This window comes from Pseudoliparis swirei, chromosome 6 (genome assembly GCF_029220125.1).
Source record: "Pseudoliparis swirei isolate HS2019 ecotype Mariana Trench chromosome 6, NWPU_hadal_v1, whole genome shotgun sequence".
Taxonomy (NCBI): Eukaryota; Metazoa; Chordata; class Actinopteri; order Perciformes; family Liparidae; genus Pseudoliparis; species Pseudoliparis swirei.
The window spans coordinates 11,249,183-11,262,210 of NC_079393.1; the positions used below are offsets into that span (position 1 = coordinate 11,249,183).

The following is a 13,028-nucleotide window of genomic DNA, read 5'->3' on the forward strand; positions in this document are numbered from 1 at the left end:
TGTGAGAAGCACAGACGGAATTTATAAGGGACATTCCCTTCGAAGGTTAAACAATTAACGTCTTTAAGAATCATACAAAAATTCCACATCGCGTGGTACCATTACATAACAAATACACGTGTTTGGCACGGCGGATTTACTAATAGAGGCTATTCCATTGTCTGAGTAGAGCTGTTAAATTATCATGTAATAGATTATTTTTTTGACCACAAGTCCATTTATTTTTAAAAGGTAAAATCGAAAAAAATATTAAGCCATTATGTTATGGGCTGTTGGATAATACATTTTCTAAACCAGACCCATTAATGACGCCGATGAGAATCACCTGCGGCTGAACGTGGCCAAGACCAGAGAGATGGTGGTGGACTTCAGGAGGAAGGCGACAGCTCCTACACCTCTGAGTGTCCTGGGCGTGGACATGGTGGAGGAGTACAAGTACCTGGGCGTCTCCATCGACAGCCGACTGAACTGGAAGGCCAACATCAACGCTGTGTACAAGAAGGGGATGAGTCGACTCTTTTTCCTGAGAAAGCTTCGATCCTTCAACGTGTGCAGCAAGATGCTGGAGTTATTCTACCAGTCGGTTGTGGCCAGTGTGCTGCACTTCGCCATTGTCTGCTGGGGAGCAGCATCGGAGCCGGTGTCACCAGCCGTCTCAACAAACTGGTTAGGAAGGCTGGCTCCATCATCGGCTGCCAGCTGGAGCACCTGGAACAGGTGGTGGAGAGGAGGACGTTGAAGAAATTGCTGTCCATATTGGACAACCCGGACCACCCTCTCCACCACCTCCTGCAGGGACAGAGGAGGACTTTCTCCAAACATCTCCTCACGCTCCGCTGCCACAAGGACAGATACAGGAGAACATTCCTGCCGACGGCTATGAGGCTCTACAACAGATCACCTCTTGCCAGATCATAGTGCAATAACTACAATAATAACTTAATATTTACACTGTTGATCTGCACTTCACACATTTCATTGTTTGCACTACACACATTTCATTTGCACTGCACACATACACACACTTTGCATTTTGCACTGTCTATATTTAATATTTGATTTGATTCGTCATTGTTGTGTATGCATGTACATATATATTTTGTTTTGTATACTTCTATATCTTTCATCCCTGTTTTTTATATTTTGTGTTTTTTTTAATTTATTCTTGTGTGTTTGGTTTATTGGTGCTGCTACTGTGATGACAAACTTCCCCTTGGGGATTAATAAAGTATATATCTATCTATTAAGAGCCAGATAGTTTCACAAAGCAGGATAAGAGTGTGGCAGTTTCCACGATCAGGTGTTAGTCGATACAGCTCAAACAAGTCAAATTGATCCAAGAGGTCCCATCAGCTAAAATAAAAATAAAAAATGTTATCTGCAAGTGTACACTGGCCTGTACAGCAGCCAAAATGTTCAGCTGCATTAGCGTATATTTTTCTGGAGGTGTCACATATCAAATCCAATGAAAAGCTGAAACAGATTTTGTTCAACCATTTTAATGCACCAGAAGATATCCAAAACATAAGAATACTACTATAATTTACAGTTAGTAGCCACACAAATTATACAAATGAAAGTTTTTGCTGATCACTTGGCAAAAACTTTCAAACGTTTACATTCCCACTGGGTTATTATACACACCCATTTTCAAGTCCAAGCATGAAGCATCCATTTCACTTTTGTATCACTCAAACCAATGACATATTTGACATACTAGTAAGAATATTTCCTAAAACGTTGATAGCTAAAACCATGAACATGTAAAAACATCCTGAAAAACACACTGTAAAATAAAGATTACACTTTATACAGCTATGTGTATCTGTATCAGTGTCCAGACTTTACTTGCTTCCGATTGGAGGAGAGTTCCACACAGCAGAGCTGGTGCGTTTAAAATAGCGAGGCTTGCTCTTGTAAAATATATTTTCCAGTTTTGGTGATTCAACCGCTCCTAAGAAAGACTCTAAATCAGGAGGGTTGAAGTACTGCTTCATAATCTTCTGCTGCAGATTGTTACCTGGAGGGGGGAAAATATAATACAATGTTATCATTTAAGACGGCACATGACTGACATCACTGGGCAACGCCCAAATAGTTTTGCTAAAAGTACGTCAACAAACATGAAACATTCACAATTATGTTAATGAATTAAACTCAATTTGGAATAGGTCACAATATTCCAATTGCATGACCTCAACAGCCCTGCGCGCCTAGTTATGGTTAATTACTATGATTGGACAACTGATTGTTTGAGAAGTTTAGCAACCAGTCAATTTTTTGCTTTACGGAAAATATTGCGAAACCGATTATAAATCACGCTGAAGAAGGTAAAGTATTTTGCTGATCATCATAAATCATGCCTACCTTCAGCCCAAGATGGAATAGGTTTCCTCGGGGCACACTCGTCATCAGTAGAGTCGTCGCTGTTCTGGTCCATCCCGTAATCCTCCCCACTTTCGGGAGGCGGCTTGTTGCCGCCATTTGGAGTGATGGAGTACGATTGTGGCGAATTCTGCAGAGGAAAAAATACACTTTCTAAATCTGTTCTCGGGCGACAAATCTTTTCCATCAGTTTTAAAGACAAATTCATTCCAAACATCCTACAAAAATGTTATTAAACCTACCATAACATCCACAGTCACATTGAGGCCACCACCTTTTCCGACAGGCGTGCTCATTACAGAGCGCTACAGAAATAAATAAAAGTGGTAAATTAGCGTCTCACTATTGCCTACAGGTTCCTTGGTAATGTTCGTATTTTAATAGAGCCATGGAGTTCATTTTCAATGAGTAACTCCATGTTTTAAAATTAAGATTTAATTCCAAAATCAGTTTAGATTCTGACCTCGATATCCATCGTCACATTCAGACAAGCAGCAACCTTCAGAGAAGGAAATCAAGAGGTACATTTAACGTCACGGAGTATAATTGATTCAAGTTTTAAAGTCAACTTGAGCTTCTGTTCAGTGGCCCCCCGCTGGTTTACCTTCACACTAGCAGCCTTTTTGGCAGCAGCTTCTCGCTCATTGGTTGCTTTCTCTTCTGCAGCTGCTCTCTGCTCCGCCTCCTGGTGAAACAAAAGGCTTTTTTAATAACATCAACAGATTATTATCAAGCCAGAAAATCCTGATAAAGCCAAACTATTTCCAGGTCTAGAAACAGCTTTTCTAATTTTTCAACTTTTTCAGGAATTTGAATATTGACCTTCAGGTATTGAGGAATCTTTCAAGGTCCTGAAGTGACCCTGACCAATGATGTATCTATTCTTACACGTTCTGGCTTTTAAAAGATCTCTTTTCTATTATCAGCTTCTCTCTTGCCCTTTGGCCGACAATAAAAGATCAGTGTTATTGGACACAGGGCTCCAGACTAACTTTTTTTACTAGGAGCACAGTGGCCCCTAACTTAAAATGTTAGGGGCGCAAGCAGAAGATTTAGGGGCGCACACAGGGTTTGTCCTGGGTCAAAATGGGTCTTCGGTGCTCCCCAAAAAAAATGTTTGCGCGCTGCGCGCGCACCGTCTGTTCATTCAGGTCAAGCTATTGAGTGAATGATCAGCAGCTGGCCGCTCTGTCCATTCACGCACCTCACAGTTGTGTATTGATCAGACAAGAAGACACGCTTATCAACTCCAGTGTTTCCCCTACCATTATAACAGGGTGAAATCTCCACCCGCCACTCTGTAATTTTCGTCTACCCCCCTTGAAGCATTCTATTTATTGTGTAGCATTATTGCCTAGGACTATGAGGAAATACATATATAAAGCAACTCAAACATTAAAGAAATTACCGATTTCTTTAAACATTTAGGACTTTTACTTTGAAAAATGTCCTAATTGATACACTAAAATTGTTTGATTGCTATTGTAGGGGATTTCAGATATGTATGGAACACATCTGCATTATTCATTTCCTGGAACTCTTGGGGAAATCTATATACAGGACGTTTTCTTAACATACAAAAGACTGACTAATTTTTATAAACTCTTCCTTGGTCCAGTAAAAATGTTTTAATGTTAGCATAATTTAAGCTAAATCTCAGAAATTATCTATAAAGATACATCAGTTCATTGTTTACTTTTATATGTTCACATGGACCTCACATGGACCACGCACACCACTCACGTGGTGAAAAGGGCCCAACAACGCCTGTATTTCCTTAGGCGACTGAGGAAATTCAACATGGCCCCCCGCATCCTCAGAACATTCTACACCAGTACCATCGAGAGTGTTCTGACAGGTTGCATCACCGTCTGGTACGGGAACTGCACCGCCCTGGAGCGTAGGGCACTACAGAGGGTGGTGCGGTCGGCACAGTACATCGTTGGAGGTGAGCTTCCCTCCATCCTGGACATATACACCAAGCGGTGCGTGGCCAGGGCCAAACGGATGATGAAAGACAATAACCACCCCGGCCACAAACTGTTCACCCTTCTACCGTCAGGCAGGCGATACCGCAGTATCAAGTGCCGCACAAACAGACTGAGGGACAGCTTCTTCAGTCAGGCCATCAGGCTGCTGAACAAGGACTGAGACCCTCATTAACACTACACACCAGAACATATTCTGTGAATATCTATGGCCATGGTGTATATTTTATTACACTGTTTTATATACATATATATTGTATATATATATTGTATGTATATACATATATATATATATTGTCTCAAAAAAGTGTATATTTTATTACATTGTTTTATATATATATATTGTCATGATGTATATTCTATTACATTGTTTTATATATATATTGTTAATACTTTCTTCTTTTTTGTGTGGATATTGTATAGTTTATTCTCATTCTTATTCTTTTTTTAGTCTGCTACTGCTGTCGGGTGTTTTGCACATAAGAATTTCACAAACCGATTATATTTGTATAAAAGGGGATGTGACAATAAAAACTTGAAACTTGAAGCTTGTATGATTTGTCGACATCTTATTTTGACAAACGGATGTTGTTTCACGTGGTTCTTTCCGCTAACTTTGCAAAACCGGATGTTGTCACATAAATCCTTCCGCTAACCTTATCAAAACCCTCGCGCGCTCCCGATCGAATGTGTTTACCGTGAACATCAGTCTATAGGGGCTCAGACATGTGAGTGTCGGCTGAGTTGACCCAGAGATTCAACTCGGGGGACGGGGACGCCGCTCGGTGGTGAGGATCCCCTCGTGGACCTCTCACTCTGCGGCCCTCCGTTGCGGTGCGCCTCTTTTCACACATTAGCCCCCCCCCCCCCGCTCTCACACACAGGCCAGCCTTCTTCGGTTTTCGTCTCCTTTCTTCTTCTTCTGGAGTTAATGTCGGTTAGCAAACCAGTCATTCAGGCATTACCGCTAACTATAGTGGGCTGAAGTGTAGAACAAGTTTGTAAGCAACAAAAATATTTAATAAAAAAAAAAAATCTGCTAATTTACTGGTCGCGCATGCGCGAGTTGATGAAAAATTTACTCGCACTGTGTCTAATTTTAGGCGCAAAATGCGACCATTTGGTCGCAGTCTGGAGCCCTGGGACAGTTCTCAGAAGTTAATGATTCTTGAGTAACTTTTTTTCCATTGTTGCTATAAAACACGTCATGTCAAATTCCTGGAAAAAGTGAAGGTGAAAGTAAAAATTAAACCCAAATGTGAATTTTGATACTTGGTAACCTTAGTCAGTCATCAGTTTTGGGGAAAATAAATAAATAAATACATACACACACTACAAATACTACATAGTTTATTGCCATGTTTCCTACCTGATGGCCATGCACTCTTTCTTTGAACTGCTAAAGCAAACACTGTTTGATGTGTGTTAAAGACATTTTTGTTCCAAAATTCAATTTCTTACCAGTCTTTTCTCGAGTGCTTTTCTCTTCTCCTCCAATTCTCGTCTCTCTTTCTCCCGTGCGGCTCTCTCCACTTCCTGTTGCAGAGCGAGGGCTTTTTCTTTCTCCACTCGCTCCCTGAAAAACAGACTTTAGGTCAGGAAAACCAACTTTGGAGTAAACACAAATCTCAGGGTTTATTGTTTTCACCGGGCAGGTTTCGGTTTGATACGCCACTGATTATCTCAACGCGGTAAGCGTTGAGATAATCAGTTTACTTGGTTATGAAATAGCTATTATGGCACAATTTATAAGCGTATTAAAGATAAACAAGAACCTTTCAGCAGCAGCTACTCGCTCCCTGTCCAGCTCTCTCTCCAGCTCTCTCTCCAGCTCTCTCTCCAGCTCTCTCTCCAGCTCTCTTTCCTTCTCTTGCTCTCTCTTCAGTTCCAGCGCTCGGCGAGCTTCGGCCAGCCTACGAGCTCGCTGTTCCTCTTCCTCGGCCTTCTTAGCCAGTAACTCCTGCTGCCGCTTCTCTTCCTCCTGAAGAAAACAAAACAAACACGCGTTGCATAAATAAAAAAAAGCCGGAGTGCAAAATGTAATATACATTATACATGACGATGAAAAATGTGACGTTTTACATGATGTCAATGTAATATTATGTTAATTTAGGAAATATAAATGATAAAATTGTTATACTTGCGTTGATAAACAAAATACTCTTGGCATTAGTTGTTTTAATTATGTAATATAAGCTGCTTTCAGCCAACTTTAGTGTTGTCTAGTTACACATGTCATAATTGACTTGAAAAAACAATTTGATATTGCTCTGAAAACATATGCTTTAAACAAATGTATTCCTTCAAGTTTTTTGCCAAAATCTAAATTTCACAGGCTAACATTTAAGGTAAATGCAATCTCGAGCTAGTTATAAGCAGGCCTGTGTTTGGGAGGGACTCCTTGCCGAGTGCCCAATTAAGCACAATACACAATTTACAGTAATAATGGGTTTTTGTAAGTAATGCTTTCAGAGGGGGGGGGAATATGAAGTGAAATTCTCCTGTGGTGATGATTGAATCGGGCAAACTCATTTACATAGCCCAAAATCACACATCGGCCTCAGAGGGCTTTACAGTCTGTCTACACAAGTCATCTTCTGTCCCGGGACGTCTCAGAACCTTCCTTTAAATCTCTTATTTGATAAGCACCGGGCTCTCCAGTGAAATTTCACTTCCAAAAATAGCCACAAAAAGCAATAAATAGTCGCAATCTGACACCCTGCGAGGCTGCAGTACATCGAGCCTGTACAGCTCAGCAGAATGATTTGCAGTCGCACCGATTTGATGACCGGCACCAAACCAAGCAAACAGAAATAACCACACACACATTAATAAAGTAGTGTTAATAATAATAATAACTTACTGCTTGCTGAATCTTCTTCCTTTTCGCCTCTTCTTCCAACTTCCTTTTCTGCTCCTGCTCCTCTTGACGTTTAATCACCACCTTCTTTTTGGCCTTGTCTTCTGCCAGACGCTGCACCGGGAGAAACAATACCAAATGTCAGATATAGGGTTAAATCTTTTTTTTGAGGTGAATAAATAGATTACGTCGCCAAATTTGTGGCATACCTTATCATCAAACTGAGCCATCTTTTGTTCAATCTTCTTTTTCTTCTCCATGTCCCTCTGCTCTTCTTTTACTTTGGCCTCAAACACTCTCCTCAGCCTCTCATCCCTCTTCCTGGAAGACAACATTTTTAAGTTGAATAAAAACAAGAATAAACTACGGTTCAGTCAGAGAGAGTAAAGGTGTGAAGCGTTAACCTTTTGAGTTCGTCTTGTTTCCTTTTCTTCTCCTCCTCCATTTTTTTCATTCTTTCTTCCTCCTGCTCCTGCTTCTTCTTCAGTGCTTCCAGCTTGTAGCGCTCTTTCGTCTGAGAAAAGAGGAAAAAAGGGTTTTAGAAAATTGGAATTATAATAATTGTAACACACTGTTTATGGGCAGCAAATGTCAAATGAATCCAAGTGGCAGGTGGAGCTCATGCATGTGGAAATAGATCACCAAACCAGTGGAGTTGACGCATGAAGCAAAGATCCACCGTGACAGACTTTGTGTTATTTATTTCCACATACTTAAAAAGAGTTAATTCAAGTTTGTGTTCACACTGCCGGACTGTCATGTGATCATTAGTCTCCAAACTTCTGTGTGGACAATTCAATAGACGGAGTGTAGAGAAAGATCGTGTTTGAAGTTACCGTTAAAATAAGAACGAAGACGTTTACAGATGTCTTTAAAACCTTCCCATCTCACGGAAGGAATACCGATCTTTTGTCTATATTTAAACCAGATATATCACGAAGTAATAGTTGGCTTCCAGCAGGTCTTCGGTTTCTTATGACGTTAGACACAAAGACATCCTGAATGTCCACCAGCAAGTGTCGCCGAGTGCCGTGTGATTACAAGAACCAATTATAAAGACCCAACCCCTGGAGACATTTATTCCAGTGAGATTTTCTCCCAATAAATTATCATTCTCTCAGATAGAAGTTTTATGAAAAACCAAAATTGTATCACAGCTTTAGATGGATTTTTACTTCAATTTGTACTTCCGATCAAAATCATTTAACAATGTCAACAAAGCACCTAAAAGAGGTTTTAGGTGCTTTGTAGGATTGTTGGTTCAAAATATAGATTTTGAAAATGAGCCTTATCGACCTGAGGGATCAGACGCCACCAACTAACAGGTGCCGTTTGTGTTGTTGAAAGTGGCGTGTCTAAAAAGGTACAGTACGTGTTAAATGAGGAGACATTCAATCAAGTTGATGGGATGTTAGACACCATAAAATGCCCCCAAACACACAGTGCGTCCACATTACACTTACCACTATACCAATGCTCAACTGGGGAGGGGAGAAAACACATCCAAGAAAAGAGGATGTCAGCCACAATTCTTCAGAACAACAATTGCAATTCAATTTGTGACATTTTTTTCATTGTTTATTTGAGCCGTTGCAAAATATAATTCTACCTCCATCTTAACTAATTGATTGGTCAATTTGTGGGTGTGGGGCATGTCAAGTACAGATTGACCAAAATCGATCACAGTGCACTCTTATTGTGAGCCTAAATTAATTATAACATTAACATAAAAAGCTATTTGACACATATTGATACCCTATAATGCCGTTCAGCATCACACCCACCCTCGGTTCTCCCTTCTGGTAAACACTGTTAGTTCTGCCAGCACATGTTCTGTAGTTTGTACCGTTAGCTACGACCTCCCAGCTCAGGCATCGCAATGTTGAGAATCATTGATAGACAATCAACATGCTCTCAATCGTGTTCCTTTAAAGTAAAACCAGTGAATGTCCGATCTCTGAGAAAGACCAGATATGCTTTCTATCTTGAACGGCGCTCCGTCTCAGCCTGCTGGTGTTGCATTCAGGCACCACCGCGAGCGCACAAGTGCCGGACAGAGCCGTTGCTTTGCAAAGAGTGAGGTGCATCGCTCACCTTGGGGTCGACCTTCAGAGGAGTGGTGTGCTTAATGAAAGACTTGATAACAGCAGTCCGGCCGAGGGAATTTGGAGTCATCATTAGCATTTGATTCTTCTGCACAGTGTGGAGAAAAGATCGCATGTTGGGTCTCATTGCCTATGTGTTCAAAGAAAAGATAAGAAGTTCCAAAAGATTACAACTTGATCCATTCATTATTTGATTATGTTCCTATATTTTCATTTCTTAACCCGTGGGAAAACTTTTATTTCCATCTTACACTTTGACTTTTCTTGGGAGGAGAGTGGCTCTTTGTCGGACTGTCCTCAACAGTATCGGGTGATTTGCGTTTGGTACTCTGGCGTGGCCTTGACACAGAAATTCATATTTTAAAAGACGCAACAAATAATGTATTTAACAACAAGTTGAACCGTGCCATCACTAAGTGCACACACACACACACACAGTACTCACTTGCAACCTGACTGGGCAGTCAGCTGCTTCTCAGCAACTGAAACACAAACATGTAATTAGCACATCAACTCAGGTTTATGTTCAACCACAACTATCAACAAAAATAGAATGATTACATTTGTTTTGCAGTGCCACGTTCCCATACCTGTTCTCTTGTTGGGAGTGCCAACGACGTTTGCAGCCACGGAACGAGTAATGCGTTTAAGAGACAAACACGAGGTCTGGGTAATCTGGACCTACATTTGTACAGAAAAAATCCGACCCAAAAACATTAGCTGAATAATTACCAAAAAACTAATTTAATTTCAGTTTCACACTTAAATAGACAAAAGACATCGATGTATACCTTCAATTTTTTAGCTGCATCGTTATCCTCCGTGTCTGCACTGACAGCATCGACCACGCTACAGCCGTGAATACATTTATATGGGTAAGAAACACTTCAAAACATATGAAGAACATTAAATGCATGTACAGCCACGTGCGAGAAATTTACCAGTCAGTTACGAATACTTTATTTTATAGATTTAAACACCAGATTTCTTCTCTCCATTAAGACATCAATATAAATCATACACAAAATGTTAGTGATTACTCACGCTTTTCTAGCCCCCTCTTCCTCTGCAGAGTCCATGCTAGAGTCCTCTATAACAAAAATCAGCCAAATATAATTTACAGATTAATAACAGAGTGCTAGAGTGTCTTATGGTTTTATAGATGTGATGTTATTGTAACCCAAATATGGGTCATTTCTCACCGTCAACATTGCTGCTACATGTGGAGTTGCCCATGCGAGCCACCTTCCTCTTCAGCATCGAGCGGCGTGAGGCGCGGCGAATAGACTCCTGGGTCATACTGTGCCGCAGACCGGCCATCGAATGGCGCAGCTTGAGGGAGCATCGCACGGAGCTCCGCCGTGAGCTTTGCGCTGTGCCAGCGATCGCAATCTTAGCAGCTGTACGGCCAGGCTCGAGCAGCAGCTTTTTCGCTAACTCGGCAGACATTCGGTCTGACGTAGAGACGCTGACAACAATCTCGGGCGAGGGTATCGTCGGTGGGCAACGGGCGGTGCTACCTTTGTCGTCGGGCTCGTCTTCTGCATGGTTCACCGAGTTACTTTTGTCCATCTCTTTCTCCTCTACCAACTCGGGCTTCCTGTTCTGCACCCCTTCAGTTTGACCATTTCCTCGGGAATGGCTGACATCCTCCGCCGCCTCAAACAATGCTGGTTTGTGTTTGCGGGTGGAGCGTTTAGGTTGTGTGGTTGTGTTGGCTTCAGAGGTGGACGCGGGAGGAACGTTATTTTCCTCAGCAATGAAGTTCAGCGATTTGACAGTGGAGCCACGAAGGTTACTACGCTTTCCCTTTGAAAATCTGGACAGGAAGAGTGAGAGACACAATACATTTTTTTAAAGTCATCACAATTAAAATGTAAAACTTTGACTTTAATGAAAGCAAGAAACCTTCGCCTGGCTTGATTTTCATCCTGATGCCCCAAGGATACACGCTTTCTGCGGCTATTCATTTTCTGTGATGGTGTTTTTGGCATTAATTCTGGCTCAGCATTAAAATCTCTGAAATAAAAACAAACAGCGTCACTTGTAAAACCGTAAAGTACATTTTTAGAGAAAAACTGATTTCTAAAATGTTTTATATTACTTAAATCTACCTTGAAAACATGCGATTGGCCTCTTGTTGGATCTCCTCAAGCCAAACCATGTGGACATTATCGATCTCATTGGTAAATTCTTGTGCTTTGCCATCAAACAGTTGCATGAGGGATTGTACAGATGATTGTATGGAGTTCATGTTGATGGCCTGAGGGAAAGATCACACCGTTATCAGGAGAAGCTGGAACAGACTTGAGATGACTAGTAAACAATGATTAATGGACGCATCACCATAGCGGCCATAAAGACCATTTTCCAAACATTATATGAGACATCATATTTTCTGTTTGGTCAATTGTCCTCTTATACAAAACAGGGGCAGTCACACGTAGCTCCCTTTAATGGTTGACAGTATCATTTAACATCATTCTATAAACAAGCAACCTTATCAAATCAACAAAATGCGTATTCAAGACAAAGCCAATGCAATGGGTATGCAGCCAAAACACTTTTACGTTGTATTTGATAATGTACAAATATTTTCATAATAAAAAATAGTTACAAACACGAAATTGACAAGTAACTTCGGGAAATCGGTTGCGTCCGTCTCAGCTATCAGAATATTTTTGGTTGTCACGTTTTTGTTCGAGATCCATTTTGCACTCGTCTCTGTAAATGCAGCTCAATGGCGCATGCGCACTGCACTGTCTTCGATTTCCGCGGACCAATTGGTTTGAATTGTATTGAAGAAAGTCGCCGTCAGTTGTAATGTGGTCGACACAGAATAACGCTTATTGTCGTAATGTTGTTGTATCGAGTTAGCGTTTTATGGGGAGACTAAACTGATGTAACGTTTCCCAGGTAACACGTTACGTTAGCTTAGCGGACAGGAAATACTGACAAACGAACAACGAGCATGCGACAGCAGCCTGAAGTTACGGTCATTTAAACAGTTAGAGGCAACGTTATACTTCAGAAGTGCTTTGCGTTCATGTCAAGGTGGTAGTCAACTAACGTCAACATAAATATTGTTACCTTTGATTTCTGAGTCTCTGAAAAAGAAATCCGATGCTCGTCGCTCCGCTTTCTTTAAAAGCTAAATGAATCGCATACTGAGGTGGAAATAAATGTGTTAAAATAACAAACTTCTTACTTTTTCCCTACAGCTCATGTGTAAAGTCTAAGCAACCTAAAGATCCCGGACCGAAAACGCAATCCTCCTCGTAGACCCGCTGAAACCGTTTAATTTGTTCAAAACGTCACCAGCCAATCCCGAGGGGAGGCTCGGGTGACGTAAGAGAGGGGTTGCTCGATTTGTAACACGGGATTATCTGCGAGGGCGGGCACGTGTATCAACGGGTTGGAGGTGGGGAAACCGTCGACATGTTCAATGAAATCGAGCAAACCAAACGAAAGTTTTGGGCGGAGTTACAGCGTGGACGAAATTTAAATCAACCAACCGGTATTTGGCAGGACTTGTGCGGCCCCTCCATGTTACTGGCTGCTTTTTCATGAGGCACGAGTAGTTTTCATGTCAGATAAAATAAATTGTTCTTCTGTTATGTCACACCCTCTCCTGCACATTGTAGGACGCTGCGGCCTTGCTCCAGTAAACAAAACACAGGACATTTTAGA

General features: G+C 41.3%; 1 protein-coding gene across 5 annotated transcripts; it reads right to left on the minus strand.

The window, feature by feature from the left end:
• Nucleotides 1–1,479: 1,479 nt before the first annotated feature.
• incenp (inner centromere protein) lies at nt 1,480–12,901 on the minus strand. 5 transcript variants are annotated; one of them, XM_056417640.1, is made up of 21 exons: nt 12,854–12,901; nt 11,453–11,601; nt 11,247–11,357; nt 10,541–11,157; nt 10,383–10,428; nt 10,130–10,187; nt 9,929–10,019; nt 9,784–9,820; nt 9,590–9,677; nt 9,328–9,468; nt 8,697–8,714; nt 7,638–7,747; nt 7,443–7,554; nt 7,237–7,347; nt 6,149–6,354; nt 5,835–5,949; nt 2,990–3,070; nt 2,849–2,884; nt 2,628–2,690; nt 2,368–2,515; nt 1,480–2,020 (listed from the first exon to the last, which is right to left on the minus strand). In XM_056417640.1, exons 1-21 carry the CDS (start codon nt 12,884–12,886, stop codon nt 1,845–1,847), a joined length of 2,547 nt encoding a protein of 848 aa, XP_056273615.1. In that variant the 5' UTR covers nt 12,887–12,901; the 3' UTR covers nt 1,480–1,844. The 5 variants fall into 5 exon arrangements, with proteins under 5 accessions (XP_056273615.1, XP_056273616.1, XP_056273619.1 ...); XM_056417641.1 differs by lacking the exon at nt 12,854–12,901 and adding an exon at nt 12,547–12,601; XM_056417644.1 differs by lacking the exon at nt 12,854–12,901 and adding an exon at nt 12,429–12,598.
• Between the last annotated feature and the right edge of the window lie 127 nt (nt 12,902–13,028).